General features: G+C 58.7%; 1 protein-coding gene across 8 annotated transcripts in view; it reads left to right on the forward strand.

Annotated features, from left to right (window-relative positions):
• The window catches only part of DLG3 (discs large MAGUK scaffold protein 3), a 79,924-nt gene extending 65,154 nt beyond the window's left edge, over window positions 1-14,770 (forward strand). For 3 of the 8 annotated variants that reach the window (XM_074147757.1, XM_074147758.1, XM_074147759.1), the window contains 9 exons: window positions 4,177-4,353; window positions 5,035-5,110; window positions 7,535-7,580; window positions 9,412-9,462; window positions 10,398-10,499; window positions 10,685-10,857; window positions 11,750-11,859; window positions 12,825-12,916; window positions 14,664-14,770. In XM_074147757.1, coding sequence (XP_074003858.1) covers window positions 4,177-4,353; window positions 5,035-5,110; window positions 7,535-7,580; window positions 9,412-9,462; window positions 10,398-10,499; window positions 10,685-10,857; window positions 11,750-11,859; window positions 12,825-12,916; window positions 14,664-14,770 — 934 coding nt within the window. Of the gene's footprint in view, window positions 1-4,176; window positions 4,354-5,034; window positions 5,111-5,707; window positions 5,808-7,534; window positions 7,581-8,732; window positions 8,775-9,411; window positions 9,463-10,397; window positions 10,500-10,684; window positions 10,858-11,749; window positions 11,860-12,824; window positions 12,917-14,663 lie in introns of all 8 variants that reach the window. The other 5 variants (XM_074147755.1, XM_074147756.1, XM_074147760.1 and 2 more) reach the window with 5 other exon arrangements.
• Window positions 14,771-16,204: the final 1,434 nt, after the last annotated feature.

The following is a 16,204-nucleotide window of genomic DNA, read 5'->3' on the forward strand; positions in this document are numbered from 1 at the left end:
CCTGGGTGGCTGCTGGCCAGGATGACCCGCTGGGGACCACTGGGAAATGGGGAAATGCCAGGCATCCAGTGCAGCTTCTGCCCTGGTCAGATCGGGGCAGCGTTCAGGGCGCTCTTCTCGAACCATTCCCTGCTAACAGGCTCTCCCCATCTCCTCCTGCTGTCCCTGCACCAGGATCTGCCTGGAGGGGAGATGAGCTCTTAGGAGGATTATTGCTCTGAGCCCTCGATGCGCTTTTGGTCCAGAGCCAGGCGTGGGGCAGGCAGGGGTTAAGCAGCCGTGCAGCTCTGTGGGCTGCAAGTCCTGTCTCGCCGGGGCAGCCCCTGCTTGCTGCCTGCCTCCTGCCACCTCCTGCCTGCCACAGCGCAAGTGGGGTGACAGCTAATGAGTAATTTTAACTTGGTAATTAAAATAATCCTGTAAATCCTTGCTCTGCACAGCCTGTTGCGGGTGAGGGCTGGCAGGAGCAGAGGGTGCTTCTCCTTCCCAGTGGGAAGGGTGGCAAGGGCTGCATCGGCCTCAGCCTGCATCTCCTCCTGCATGGCTGCTCTGTGCAGAGGGGCTTCAGGCTGTTGCTGGACCCGATGCAAGCCTGGCCTGGCAGGAATGGAGAGCCGCAGCCCTGGGTTCCCCCGATTCACGCCTTCCCATGAGGCTCTGTAGGCATCTCGCTTGATTTTGCATCTCGGGGCTCTGTGCTGGGGGTGTGCAGCGAGCTGGAGGCCGTGTTGAATAAACATCCTCTTGCTAGTTCTGTCCTCGCTCCCTTGCTGTCCCATGGACACCCTTGTGAGTGGGACAGGGTTTAGGCTGGGTCCAGCTTGAGTTGAGCCTGTGAGCCTCCTCTTCCCTGCCTGGATAGGTGCTGCAGATACTGGGACATTCCCGCGAGCCAGAGAGCTCCAGGCAGCTTGTAGCATCTTGCATCTCTTGATGCATCCCTCCATGTGGCTTTGGTGGCCTCCGAAGTGCCGTGTCCCCTCGCGCACGCCCAGGTGGCTCCAGGTGGGAGCGGAGAGGGTGATCCCAGGGGAGAGCTTTCCCCCATCCGACACGCCCCGGCTCTGGCGACCGTGCACCCCGCAAACGTGCTGGGGAGAGCCGCCCGGGCTGCCCCAGCCCTGCTGGGTGGGGTAGTTTCGAGCACAGTTTACTCGAAACCAGCCGAGCTGCTGCGCTGCGGACAGGACATCAATTACAGGACTTGCTACCCAACTGTTTGAGTCAGCCCCGTCAGGCTGCCTTGCACCCCGCGTGCTGTCCACGGGGCCGGAGCCGGGCACCCGAGCGCCTGCCGGAGCCCATCCGGGGGTGCCGGTGCCTGCCCACGTATTTCGGAGCCGCAGTGTGCAGCACGGGCAGGGCCCGGGCAGGCTCGCACGCTGCCACGGGGCAAAGTCCACCGGTGCTGGGGCCGTGCCGGGAGGCGATGGGGCTCGGGCGGGTGTTGTGCCTGGGCGCTGGGAGGATGCTGTGCCGCGCCCCCTGGCACCGCTCCGCTGCCCTCCAGCCAAACCACCTGCTCTCCTGGCTTTGTGTGCCGGGGCAGAGCGGAGTGACCATGCTGCTGGCTGTTCCCTGCACCCTCTGCACCCTGGGGACCACCCGGCCGTGTGGAGGGTCCAGGGTGCCGATGTGGCCAGGGGTTAGTCTGCAGGAGCATCACCCCTTAGGGAAGCAAATGCCTCATGCCTCTGCTTTGCAGGTGTCTGCCCCTTGCACAGATAGAATCATAGAATGGTTAGAGTTGGAAGGGACCTTAAAGATCACCCAGTTCCAACCCCCCTGCCATGGGCAGGGACACCTCCCACCAGACCAGGTTGCTCAAAGCCCCATCCAGCCTGGCCTTAAACACTTCCAGGGATGGGGCATCCACAGCTTCCCTGGGCAACCTGTTCCAGTGCCTCACCACCCTCACAGCAAAGAACTTCCTCCTAATATCTAATCTAAATCTCCCCTCTTCCAATTTAAAACCATTACCCCTTGTCCTGTCACTACACTTCCTGACAAAGAGTTCCTCTCCAGCTCTCCTGTAGGCTCCCTTCAGATATTGGAAGGCTGCTATGAGGTCTCCCCGGAGCCTTCTCTTCTCCAGGCTGAACAACCCCAGCTCTCTCAGCCTGTCTTCATAGGGGAGGTGCTCCATCCCTCTGATCATCTTCGTGGCCCTCCGCTGGACCCGTTCCAACAGGTCCATGTCCTTCCTGTGTTGAGGACTCCAAAGCTGGACACAGTATTCCAGGTGGGGTCTCACGAGCCCAGAGCAGAGGGGTAGAATCACCTCCCGCAACCTGCTGGCCACACTTCTCTTGATGCAGCCCAGGATGGGGTTGGCTTTCTGGGCTGCCAGTGCACATTGCCTGTGGCTCATGTTGAGTTTCTCATCCACCAACACCCCCAAGTCCTTCTCCTCAGGGCTGCTCTCCAGCCATTCTCCTCCCAACCTGTATTTGTGCCTGGGATTGCCACATCCCAGGTGCAGGACCCTGCACTTGGCCCCAGATCCTGCTGTGGGATGGCGGTGGCTGCTGCCGGAGGAGGCAGGGAGCCAACGCAGGGCCAGCGCTGCTCTGCAGGGCAGGGTGCAGGTGTGGGCAGGGCACCCCGCACCCGCCTGGGCTCGGGAACCGGCCTGACCAGTTCCTGGGGCCTTGACTCCGGCTCTGCTCCTGACCAGGGCCCTGCCAGCCGCGAACAGCCTTATCTTTTGGCCGGGAGCTGCCTGCCGGGGTTGCTTGCCTCCGGCCAAAGCGCCCTGCGGTGCTCTGCTGCTGCTCAGCATGCTGGAGGTCACGCTGTGGGGTGCAGAGGGACCCAGCACTGTGCGAGCTGGGAACGGGGAGCAACCTGGTGGCTGGGGTTACTGGGATGCGTAGGGCTGCACTAGGTCTTGTCCCAAAGAGCCCTCCACGAGCCCGTTTGAGATGGGCGGCCTGAACCCATTCCCAAGGGACTTGAAAGGTGTCATGGCTCCCCCGGCAGGGCTGAAGCAGGGATGTGGCTGAAGAAGTGCCCTCCCGGCTCTGCTGCCCCACGGGGACCTGCCACACGCTCCCTTAGTCCTCCCGTTTCGCACCACGCGCTTTCAGACCCCCCTCCGGCGTCCCTGCAAGCGCAAGGGGGTAATGAGCAGGGCAGAGGGTGTCTCCTGCTCGAGGAAAGCTCGTTAGTGCCAGGATTAAACTAGTGTTTGTGGTGCCTGGGCTTGTGTCGGGCTGGGGGGGGGCGGGGGGAAGCAGGGCCCGCGTCCCAGGAGCAAACACAGGGGTTGTGCTGCCAGCAGGGGTGCTTTTAGTGACCGTCCCCTTGGGTTGGTTTGTCACAAAGCGGATATATCGGAGCAGACGCGGTTTGAGATGTGGCTTTAGTAGAGTGAGTTGCACACAAAGCCCCTGAGAGCAGCTTGTGGGTGCGGGCTGCGGTGCTGCCTGCGATAACGTGTGTGCAGGAAGGGCTCTAGTGCTCCTCTAGTTTAAAAAATAAATAAATAAATAAATAAATAATCTTTCCTCTAGATGGTTGGTTTAATATTGAAGATAATTTTAAATTAAATAAACTATTCTCAGCGGAATTATTTAGGAGTCTGAAAAGGATCACTTGTGGAAGCAGAGATAGATAGATATATAGAGATAGAGATAGATAGATATATATATATACACACCCTCAGATGTGTCCCTAATTCAGGGGCTCTGGACTGATGTACCCGTGTAGGTAAATACGCCCCGTGCTCTCTGCCTGCGCGGCTGCCACCACCGGGGGCTGATGTTCCCCATCCCACTCCTGGGCCCCACAGCCGCCGGGGAGGGATGGTGGGGGGCAGCCCCCACCCCGGTTCGCCGCTGCTACTTTCTTGGGGCTGCCTGAGCTTCTCCTGCTCGCTAACCACAGCCGCCTTCAGTGCGTCTGTGGTTCGTGTGTCTCTCGCAGCTGAGGTCAGGAGCGAGTCATTTTGGTCCAGCACTCTTATTCCTGCGTTGCACGCTCTGGGGCTCATGCTGAGCCCACCAGCTGGGGGGATGTGCTGGTGGCTGCGCTCGCCTCGGCAGGAGGCTTCCCCAAAGTTTAAAACCTTTAAGGTATGAAGGTGGCAGTGCCCTGGGAGGCCAGCAGGGCTGCTGCCCCCGCTGCCTGGCTGTGCGTGGGGAAGGCATCACTCCTCTCTCTGCTTCTCCACAGAGCCCTCTTTGACTATGACCGGACCCGGGACAGTTGCTTGCCCAGCCAGGGGCTCAGTTTCTCCTACGGGGACATCCTGCATGTCATCAACGCCTCTGATGACGAGTGGTGGCAAGCCAGGCTTGTCACGCCCCACGGCGAGAGCGAGCAGATCGGGGTCATCCCCAGCAAGAAAAGGTGAGTGTCTGTCAGCAGGAGCTGTCACGCGTGGAGCCTCCTGGAGCTCCCCAGCCTCCGTCAGCCCTGCAGCCCTTGGGGGTCTTGATCAGGGTGGGATCTGCTTGTGGTGCCAGCCCACCCGCCCCTCTGTGGTTGTGCAGCATGCAGGGCACCCCGGTTGGAAGCTGGAGCTGCATGCGGGTCTCCCTAGGGAGATGTTCTCCAAAGCTGGGTGAGACTCCAGGTGAGGAGGGGAGTGCTCAGCCCCTTCTGTGGTCCCCTGTGGGGTGGAGTCCTTGTGGCTCCAAGTGAGAGCAGAGTCACAGCAGTGACTGTGGGCTGCTCCTTCTGTCCTCTGACAACCTGCCCAGCTCTGTGAGCCAGGTCCCATGAGATGGGAAGTCACGGGGAGCAGAGGAGCTGGCTGCCACTGTCTTTCAGGTCTGCAGGGCCAGCCCCATCCACCTCTGTCCTCCATCCTCCCCTCCTGGGAAGGCTGGTTGGTCCCCTCTTCTGCCCCTGCAGACACTGGCCTTGGCCAAACCCTGGGTAGGCAGCTCCACTTCCATCCTACTCTGGGAAGGAGCTGCCCTTTGCCAATGAGGCCACCACCCAAGGGTGCCTGAGAAGCCGAGTGGGCAGCACGGAGGGCACACATACAGGACTAGCAGCTCTTTCTCCCATTTAACTTCCAATCAGGGTGGAAAAGAAGGAGAGAGCACGGTTGAAAACAGTGAAGTTCCACGCCAGGACTGGCATGATTGAGTCCAACAGGGTAAGTGCCGAGGTGGGGCTCAGCGGGGTGCCTGGAGGCGGTAGCTCAGGGCAGGGGTGGGATGAGCCCAGCAGCCAGAGGTCCCGGTGGGGCAGCTGGAGCAATCCCAGAGCAAACAACAGCGCAACTGGACCTCCCCAGGCCCTCATCTGCTCGACACAAATCCTGTGTGACTCTGCTGGGGGTGAGCAGAGGAGCCCGGGATGGTGTGAAAGTGCTGGGGAAGGACCAGGAGTGGTGGGGGAGCAGAGCCTGTCCCACCGCAGCCCGTGGCTGGGAGCTGACTGCAGGCAGCTTGTGCAGGTGAAGGTAGCTGCCCTCACCCGAAGCACTTAGCAAGCGGACAAGGAAGGGAGAACAGCCTGGCTACCCCTGCAGAGCTGCTGATTGCCCCATCAGCTTCCCAGCATCCCTGCCACATGTTTTTCTCCATGCTTAATTTTTTTCCTGCATTACAGTTTTCATGTAATCTCCATGATTTCATTTGAGGGTAACTGCCCTGACACAGCTCCTCATTGTCTCTTCATTTTAATTTTTCCCACATGCATTAAACACCATTGTTTTTTCTGTCCTCCCTTCCATCTCCATGTTCTTCAGTCGATCAAAACGAAACGTAAAAAGAGTTTCCGCCTCTCTCGAAAGTTTCCATTTTACAAGAGCAAAGAGAACCTGGCCCAGGAGAACAGCGGACAGGAACGTAAGTAGCAGCTGGCCAGAGAGGGCGAGCGTGCCATCCTCAGGTCCCCTTCCTCTGGGGGAGACATTCGGCACGTTTCCGTAGGCAGAGGTCCTGGCATCTGCCCGTGTTTGGGTCCGTGCTCCAGTCGTGCCAGCAGCTAGGGAGAAACCGGAGCTTGAAACGAAAGCAGCGGCTGTGGGCTGGTGCTCTTTTTCTCTCTCTCATGTTCAGTGTCTTCATCCTTTCATCCAACTGTACACCCGCCTGACCCCCTGCTCTGCCTCCCCCTGCTCTCCCCGCTCTGCTGCGGGCTCTGCTCCCTCCCTCCGCCTGCCAAGGGCTGCTCCCCTCTAAGCAAGGGGCTGCCACCTCCTGCAGAGTTTCTCCTGTCCCCGTCAGGGCTGAGGGGTTGGGGTGGTCCCAGCCGCACTCCCCATCTCCCCTAGAAGTGACTCGCAGCTACGTATTCCCATGGGTGCCCTTCCTGTGGGTTAAACCCATGGGGAAGCCGTGCCCTTGCTGGTGGAGGAGCTGCCCACCCGTGACTGAGGCACATCTTTGGTAGCTGGCTGCACCAGCTGGCTTGGGGGCTCCCCAGCTCTCGCTTGGCAGCACCCCGGGGCTCCCAGCAAAGGCAGGGGGGCATTCAGCTTGTTGCCCCGTATCCTGACATGTCCAGCACTGGAGCTGCTCACCGAACCCCCAGATGATAAACTGCATCCGCTTCTTTGGGGAAATGTCCAGACAGCGCTGCGGTCCTCACACCTCGGGGAAGAGGAGGCGGGCAAGGCAGAGCCCTGTCTCTGCCCGGTGCCAGCGCAGTGAGCACATCCCCTCCCCTGCCGTGGCTCTCCCGGGCACGATGCAGAGGAAGGAGGCTGACGCTGGGCTGCTCTGGGGGCTGCCCTTGTCCCTCTGCTGCCCGTGCCAGGCTGGCGCCAGCTTCCAGTGAGCTTAGCAGCCAGCGCCAGCCTCTGCCCTCCAGTGACAGTGGAGTCTGTGTGTCCGGGTATCTTCTCGTAGTGCTGGGACGCAGCTGGGCTCCAGTCAGCCCCGTGCTGGTGCTGAGGGCTCGCTGCTCCCGGCCAGCCCTGCAGTGCAGTGACCTACGGCACGAGGATGGGGCAGGCAACGCTCCTTGCTAGCCCATGTCCCGGTCCTGCAGCTAGCTCCCTCCCCACGCTCTGCCACCGTCACCCCAGCTCGCAGTGGGGGGGTCCTTCCCCCGTGTTTCCACAGCCCGTGCGAGCACTGGGGTGTGGGCAGGCGGGGAAAGACGTGCCCTCCTGCCGCGTGTTCGAGGGCTGGCTGTGCTGTGTCTGCCCCCAGCACGGCCGGGCTGTGGCAGGGCTGCACCCGGCCAGTGCACCCCCACCCCACCCCCCCCGGCATCACTGGGAAACGGCCTTGGCCCCACTTGCCGGCAGCTTGGGGGTGCAGTCGCTCGGTGCCAGCAGATGCTGCTGTGGCCACCTTCCCCAGACCCAGAGTGGCCTTTGGGGGCTCTTTGGCAGAGAGGATGAGCTCGGTGGGGGGAGGTCTGGCCGCGCAAGGCGAGACGTTGGCAATGGGCTGATGGCGTCAGCTCTGAAAACGTTTAACCTCACTTGCAGTTGCAGCTCTGGGCCATTCTGCACTCCTGTCACTAATGCTGGTCTGGCTCTGTCTCCCCCCACCCCTCTGACTGCCCTCTCCCGCGCTCTCTTCTCTTCCCTTTTCCCCCTTCTCGCTCTCTGTGAAATCAGGACTTCCCTGGGTTAAGTGACGATTATTATGGAGCAAAGAACCTGAGTAAGTTGAATTTCAATGCACATCGTTCACTTTCCGTCGCTGGCATGCCTGGTGGTGCCTGGGGAACGGCCGGGCTCCGGCCGGGGCAGCTGTGCTTCTCTGGGTGTGGGAAAGGAGGAGCCCCCCCCCTCCCCCCCGTCCCCTCCCTGGGCGCTGCCCCTCTGCTGGGAAGCGGATGCCGCATCTGCTGGGGGATGCCGCGTCTGCCGGGGGATGCCGCGGGGCTTGAGGAGGTGCCGCTGCTGCTGCTGCACGCAGGGTGGACGGGGGAGTTTGCTTGGGGAGGTTGGCCGTGCCCGACGCGCGCCCACCTGAGGGCTGCCCCCCAACACCCAGGGCGAGCTGTGCCGCCTCATCCTCTTCTTCCTCCTGCTTCTCGCTGGGCTGGCTGCCGGTTTAGCGCTCGGAGACTTGGAGCCGCTGCCAGTGCGGGTGGGAGGTGGCTGTGACCGTGACGGGTCTCCTCTGAGCGGGGCGCGACAGCATTTTGAAGTGTTGCCACCTCCCTCTGGGGCACCACATAGCCAGAGCTGCAAAATATCACTGGTGGGAGCCCCTCAGCCCTCCCAGCTGGGCACGAGTCCCCCGCCGAGCCCTGCACCCCCCACTGCGTGGGGCAGACCGGGGCAGGCAGTGGCCAGCAAGCCTCTGTGGGGCAGTCGCAGCACTGGGATCAGCCTGAGCAAGCAAAGCCCCGGACTCTGTCCTATCCTGTCGCTGTCTTGTCTCTGTGAGTCCCAGTCCCATCCCCAGAGGTAGGCTCCCCCGTGCCAGCGTGGAGCTGTGCCCTCCCCTGCCCCCCGTGTGCATGCTGCACCCGCTCCCCCCACCAGCACCCCCCTCCCCATGCACTCCACCTTCCCTCCCTCGGCATGGGGAGCCCGGCACCTGCCTGGCAGCCCCCTCCCAGCATCCCTGCCTTCTCCTGGAGGAGCCGAGCATCCCCTTCCACGTCCCCGGTCTCCCAGCGAAGGGCAGGAGATGCCACCCTGCCCATCCGGCGCAGGCTCGTCCCAGCGGGTGCTGGGGTGTGGGTTTTTTGGGAGGCTGGTGCTGCCCTGCCAGGGGTCAGCAGCGCTTGGTGACAGCCGGGTTGTCTCTGTGCCCTCTGCCCACGCTCCTTCTGAAGGGGTCTCTCTGGTTGCTTTTCAGAGGGCGTGACATCAAACACCAGTGACAGCGAGAGCAGTTCCAGTAAGTGCCTCTCGCCTGCTCTCCCACCCCTGTGCACGTGTGTGTGTGTGTGTGTATATGTGTGCACACGTTTTGGCACTTCCATCTTGTCTTGTCCCGGTGGTGGTTCTGTTCGGAGGCTGGTCCTTCCTGCTGGTGATGCCGAGATGCTGCGGCCAGCTTCCCCCTCGGGGCTGGGGGGCAGGAGCGAGCCTGCCTGCTCCCCTGCCCTCTCCAGGCTGCAGGGCTCAGCTCCGAGGCTGGGTGGTAGGTTCCCAGTCCATGGTGGTCCCCCATCCTTGATGCCGTGCTGCGGGAAGTGATGGGTCTGTAGCATAGGTAGCTCCTGGAGCCCAAGCCTGTACGAGAGCATGGGGGTCCAGCTGCAACCCGTGCTCCCTTTATCCCCGGCAAGTGTTCTAAATACCTGCAGCACGTCCCTGAGCCCGCAGCGGCAGGGGGGAGGGAGAGAGAAGGCTTGACCTAGAGCTGGGATGTGAATAATTAACGTGGATCAAGGGCTGGTAACCGCATGCCCGTCGCGCTCCACATCCCCGGGAGCCTGGAGGCGTCCCCAGGGCTGCAGGAAGCTGGCGGGCGCAGAGGGGCTGGGAAGCTGCTGCGAGCGCTCACCTGCCTCTCCCTGGCTCTCTTGCAGAAGGACAAGAGGACACCATCCTGTCGTACGAGCCGGTGACGCGGCAAGAAAGTAAGTCCTGGTGCTGAGCTGCCCCGTACCCGCTCCAGCTTGGGCACCTGTGTCCCCGGCACAGCCAGGGCCACCAGTGCCACCTCCTCCCTTCCTCTGCCGAACCAGCAGCACGCCAGGTGAACGCGAGCGGAGTTTCTTGTCTGCTGCGTGCAACAGGGAGCCAAGTGCTCACGGAGCCTCCCGGGGCTCTCCCTGCCCTCCATCACCCCTTTTTAATCAACAGAAAAGACTTGTGACCTGGTCTGTAAGACCAAGGGAGAGATCTAGAGCTAAAAGTGAGCTGGGCTTTAGTCCCCGGCTGAGGACGGGATTATCCCTCCCTGTCTCGGGCCAGATCCCTGCTGCAGGCAGAGCAGTCCCCCTGGCCCTCAGCATTTAGCCCTGCTTGATGCTCAGTCATAGAACCATAGTTTGGGTTGGAAGGGACCTTAAAGCCCATCCAGTGCCACCCCCTGCCCTGGGCAGGGACACCTCCCACCAGACCAGGTTGCTCCAAGCCCCGTCCAACCTGGCCTTGAACCCCTCCAGGGATGGGGCTCAGTCCCTGCAGACCCTTTCACAGGCTGAATAGTCCCAGCCTTGGTGCTCTCTCCTTGCCAGGAGCTGAATCAGACTTTAAGGTTCCCGTGGCTCCTGCGGCTCGGTGGCACCCTTGCCCAGCTGTCCCACTTGTCTGGCTCCTGCCCCGAGCAAGGGAGCAGCTTTGCTGATCTGTGACCCCGGGGCCGCGCAGATGGTTTGGGTCAGATGGGAAGGAGATGTTGACCATGACTGGGAGGAGATAAGCTTGTAGGGAGGCGGCACCTTTGGGTGCCCGTGTGAGCAGGAGCACCCGCTGCCAGCAGGGAAGGGGCAAGTTGATGCTAAAAGTGGCAGTGGGGTCAGCTGCCCGCAGCACGGACGCAGCCTCAGGTGGTGGCTCTTGTTCGCAGTTCACTATGCGAGGCCGGTGATCATCCTGGGACCAACAAAGGACCGAATTAACGACGATCTCATCTCCGAATTCCCGCACAAGTTTGGTTCCTGCGTGCCACGTAAGTCCCAGCTGGCGCCCGGTGCCTTTGCTGGAGGGAGGGAGGGGGGCAGCGGGGGCCCTGTACTCGCGTGGTCTGGCTCACAGTGTGGGGAGGGGGCTGGGAGCATGGGTGGGTTTTCTGCCCCCCCAAGAGGTTTGGGGTGCATCACGCCGGGTTTGCTTGTGATGCCTGCTCTCCTCCAGACACCACCAGGCCCCGGCGTGAGAACGAGGTGGACGGACAGGACTACCACTTCGTGGTATCCCGCGAGCAGATGGAGAAAGACATCCAGGACAACAAGTTCATAGAGGCTGGGCAGTTCAACGACAATCTCTACGGCACCAGCATTCAGTCGGTGCGGGCAGTGGCAGAGAGGGTGAGTGCCGGGTGGCATTCCTGGGACCGGGACGCATCCAGCCAGAGCCCGGATGCATTCGGCAGTTCCCCTCCTCGCCCCATGTCGTTAATGAAGGGTTGTAACCACATTAAGCAAGTATGACAAGTTTACAGGTACCTAAAGGGTGGGTTGAAGGATGATGGAGCCGGACTCTTCTCAGTGGTTCCCAGTGACAGGACGAGGGGCAACGGGCACAAGCTGGAACATGGGAAGTTCCATTCAAATATGAGGAGAAACTTCTTTCCGGTGAGGGTGCCAGAGCCCTGGAACAGGCTGCCCAGGGAGGTCGTGGAGTCCCCTTCTCTGGAGACCTTTAAGACCCACCTGGATGCAGTCCTGAGTGATGTGCTCTGGGCAACCCTGCTTCAGCAGGGGAGTTGGACTAGATGATCTCTAGAGGTCCCTTCCAACTCTGACAATTCCGTGATTCCGTGACTCGGGCCTCTCCTCCCTCCGGAGTCCTGCCATGCCACGTGGCTGCTGTTCTCAGCCACGTTACTCCAGTGTCGCTCCTCTGTCATCCAAACTCCACCCGAGAGCCCGGCGTTGGTGGCACCAGCCTCGTGCTTAGGAGCTGGCAGGGCAGAGGTGCCCTCCTCGAGGCAGCGGCGGTTCCTCCACTGGAGCACTGGAACGTCCTGAGGGCTCCAAAATTGTTTCAGGTGTTCAGAGAAAGATGCGGTCCCTTTGCACTGCTACTGTCCTGCCCTAAGCGGGAGGGAACATAAGGCCACTAGGAGTTGGTTTGTGTCTCAGAGGGGTGTTTCATCTCTCTGGCTCCTCTCTTTTGTCAGTACATCTGTATGAACAAGCTGTTTCCCACGTGGGTGGACTGTGTGGGTAGGTCTGATCCCGGTTGTCTCTTTTCCAGGGGAAACACTGCATCCTGGACGTGTCTGGCAATGCTATCAAGAGGTTGCAGCAAGCACAGCTTTACCCCATTGCCATTTTCATCAAACCAAAATCCATTGAAGCTCTCATGTAAGTGCAATGCCGTGTTCTATGCCTCTCCAGGGCGAGCAGCTCTGGCGTGTCGGGGGTTTGTCCGTCAGCTGCCTCTGCCCTTTAGAAAGCAGGGGAAGTTGCTGCTGATGCTGAACTTGTCCCTTGTTAAGAGGAGCTGGGCCCAGTGCTGTCCCTCCACATCCACTGCCATGGTGCATCTGGGCTCCATGGACTGCTCTTGGAGCCCTTCCTTTGCCCCAAAGAGGATTATCCATGGTGAATCTGAAAACACACCCAAATGTGCCTGATGTCCCCTCCTCACCTGGGCCCTGCATCCAGCCGGGCTTGTTGCCGACCGCCCGCAGTGGTGGATGGCAGCTGGGTGGTGGCTGAGCCAGGCCAGCCCTGGGGAGGAGAGAGGGGACGTCTCCTGTGTGCTCCAGGGGGACCTTCTGCTCGTCCTGCTGCTCCCAGCCCTGGGCAGCTCAGGCTGGAAAGGACATTAAAGCTGAGCTTGCAATTTTTCGAAGCAGCAGCAGAGAATATGATCTGTGAGGAGATCTGGTAGCTAGAGATGGACTCTCAGATCAGAGAAGACTCTGCTGGCACCGAGGGGACTGGGAAAACCCCTTCTCAAGCCAGAAGGGGTGGAACTGCTTATCTGGGAGGGAACCTAGGCAAGGAGGGTGGTGACAGGCTCTGGAAAAGCAGGGAGACTTCTGCAGTGGTCTTGCAAATTCCGGGGATTGCCTGGATGCGAGTCCCCTGCTGTGCTGTGGTGGGAGGGGTGGGGGGGTGGCGATGGGAACCGTTGGAAGTTGAGATGAAGTGTCCCGGCAGCAAAGAGCGAGCGGGGAAGGGTCCTGCCTTTGAGAGCTGGGTCCTGCACAGCTTCCATTCCTGGTGTGCAGAGGCTTCCCAGGCACCCTGGCTCTGTGGGCTATTTCTGCTTCTGTTCATTGCTAAAAGAGCCGAGTTCCTATTTTTTTTGTACATGGCAGGGAGATGAACCGGAGGCAAACGTACGAACAGGCCAACAAGGTCTTTGACAAAGCCATGAAACTCGAGCAAGAGTTTGGAGAGTATTTTACAGGTGAGTGTTCTGAGCAGGCTTGTATCTGATTTATTTTATTTATCCGGCTGGCAGCTGTGACCTCTCTACCAGCACTGTCTTACTGCAGGGTCATGGGAAAATGTCCGGCTTCATCAAAGCAAAAAAGAAAGGGCGCTTTGCCAGCAGGGCTCTGCAAAGGGACTGCTCCAAGATCGGTGGATAAGAGTAAACCGGCTCTAGAGAAGGAGACAAGTTGTCAGGCAGGATTTTTCGAGTTTGTGAAAGCTTATCACCAACTTTAATAATAATAAAAAAAAAAAAAGAAAAAAAAAAAAAAGAAAAATCCCCAGGCAGGGTAAGCGCAGCACGGATTAGGGGTGCTACCAGGCTACAGGAAATAAAACTCCCTGCAGAGGGGAAAGGTGAACGTTTTCAAAAAGAGAAGAGAGTGATTTTAAAGAGGGAAGATAAAATATTAGTGACCTAAATGGTGGAGACTGTCCTGAGTTATTACAAAACATCTCCCAAAAAAAGACTGGAAGTTTGGCTGGCTTCCTAAGTAGTCTTTGCTGACGAGCCAGTCAGGGGCTGCTGGCACTTTGTGCCTGCAGAGATGAGCTGCTCATGACACAGGCATCCTTGTGCGTTAAGGAACTAACGTTTGTAACATGATTAATTCTGGAAAAGCACAGGCAGGTGAAGAGGCAGAGAAACTGGTCTTCCATCTTTCCTCCAGTGCAGTAACTGTTTCTTCTAAAGCTGAGGAGTGATAAACCTCCCAAACTCTGTATTACCACCCAACAGCTACCGGGGAAAATCCCAAACGTTTTCCAGAAAGGAAGCTCAGCTGAGCAAATGTATGGGTGCAAACAGGGTAAAAGCTTTCCCCAGAGCTCCTGTCCCTGGCAGCAGTCCCAGAGCTGCCGGCTGCTCTTGCAGGAAGAGCCCAAAGGACGCGTGCTGTGGTTTCGCTGGACCCTCGGCACGCCGTCGTGCGCTTGGAACGGCGGGTTTGCAGTCGACCTGGGGAAGGAATGCTCTTGGCTGAAACCCGTTGTTGAAAGAAATGGGTAACGGGCAAAGAGATGGTCGCTGTAGCAAGTTCTGTGCCAGGAACTTACAATGAGGGAAGAGAGATGCTGGAGGGTGGGCCTGGCTGGGCCCAGGCTGAATTACCAGAAAGCTTTGGCCCTCCATGTGCGACATCCCCCTCTGATGTAGGATGCTGGTGAAGCGCTGCGTGCTGTGTCCTTACTAAGCAGGGAGACCGTCGCTGGGCGAGAGTTACAGCTGGCGGTGCCGGCCGTAAGCTGCCCTTTTTGAGGCTGACAGTGCTGAGATTCCCACCCCGCAGCAGGGGAAGCGGCAAACTCGAGGAGCCCTCGGTGGCCGACCGGAGGGGACAGACGGAGGTGGCACCTCGGGGCAGGCGCTCGGTGCACGCCGGCTCGGCCGCCTGCCGCCTCCCGTTGGCGGCGGTGGAGCCAGGGCCGGCTGCCCGCGGCCGTGCCAGCGTGACACAGCTTGCAAAGCTGATTAGCTGTGCAGAACCCAACCGGCACCTCACGAGGAGCTCTGCCAGCCCTTGATAATCCCCTTGGACACGCTGGGTTAACCCTCTGTGTCACCGCGCGCCCGCTACGGCTCCCGTGACACGGGTTGTCTTGTTCATTAATTGCTGGCCCCTTCGGTGCAGAGTGAAGGCCTTTCTTGTAGCTCCTGGCGGGGAAGGCGCCCTCCATGCCTGCCTGATGCTCAAGGTCTGGCTTGTTCTCTCCTCTTCCAGCCATCGTACAAGGAGATTCTCTTGAAGAGATTTACAGCAAAATCAAACAGATCATTGAGGACCAGTCCGGGCACTACATCTGGGTCCCGTCCCCAGAGAAACTCTGAAGATGTCCCCCACCTGCTTCCCTGTGAGCAGAAGATCTCCGAAGTCCCACCCCACCCAAGCCCTCTGCCCCAAGGAGGGGGGATATGAAAACTATTCCTGCCCCCTTTTTTTAGATCGTCGCAAAATTGAGTTTTCTAGTCCTGTTTCTTTTGTTGGGATGAACTCATTCATCACGTGACTGTTCCCACCGTTCCTGCATGGACCTTCCCACTGCTTCATTAGAGACAGATGAGAACCCATTCAAGGTCGTTTTTTATTATTAATTATTATTATTATTATTATTATTATTAACTAAACCAAGAATCAAGATGGGAGGAGGCGGCTAAGGACTAACGTAAGAAACAAGCGAGACAATGGACTCTGAGCACACGAGCTCCTATCAGAGCTCCAGGGGCATTTTTCCAAGTGTGACTGTCTGGCAGCTCTGAACAGTGCGACAGAAAGGCAGCAGAAAGCTTTTTATTTATCTGTATATGTAATTTATATATAATATAGAGAGAGATATTATATATATATTATATATATATATATGTACGTGGACTAGGAAACCTGAGGGACCTCTCTTAAAAGGTATTGTGTTATTGCAAGGATCTTTCAGTTTCTCTGTCCCAACCGCTGGGCGTAGGGAGTCCACTTGGGCATGAAGAGCTCAAAACGGTACCGGGTGCTTGGGAAGCGTCTCCCGTGGGGGCAGCCTCCTGCCAGGCAGAGCAGGAACTGGTACACTGCCTGCGCCGGGAGGGACCACAGGTCCAGAGGAACATGGCAGCGAGCGGCAGCCATGAGTGAGGCTGGGAGACGGAGGCTGAGCAGGAGGCTGCAGAGCCAGAGAATGGATGATACTACATATTAAATTGCACATTGTTTTACATACCACCTTACGTGTTTGCATGAGAGGTTTCCTTTTGGTTCTATTTTTTTAAGCTGATTTTAAACCAAAACCATATTGTGTCACTGTGTTGTTTTGTTTTCTTTTTTTTTTTTTTTATCCCCATTATTCCATTTTTCTCTTGTTAATAATGAACTGAATGGGTATAAAATCCAGGTTTTTTAACTTATTTTTTAAGCTGGCTTAATTGTAAATAGAATCTAGATCTGTGGTGTTTAGTTAGGAAATACTCTACCGGCCACATGGAACAAATGTACTCGCTGTCCTGTGTTGCTGTGGAACACCTGGGATGCTGGGCTGGCCCTGTACCCACGGGCGCAGGTGAAATGACCCATTCTGGCTCGCTGGCATTCCCTCTGCGTCAGCCACGGGCAGGAGAAGCCCCCAGCTGTGCCTTGGATGGACGCTCACGTTTTTCCAAATCAGTAATAGAATTGAAACACTTCCTCCCTCTCTTCCCTGCTCGAAACTCCCGGCTCTGCTGCGTGCAGGAGGTGGTGATGGTGGTGGTGGTGGTGGCCGTCCCAGCACAGCGGGGACCTCG

The sequence above is a fragment of the Numenius arquata genome, chromosome 5, assembly GCF_964106895.1.
Source record: "Numenius arquata chromosome 5, bNumArq3.hap1.1, whole genome shotgun sequence".
In the NCBI taxonomy this organism is placed as follows: Eukaryota; Metazoa; Chordata; class Aves; order Charadriiformes; family Scolopacidae; genus Numenius; species Numenius arquata.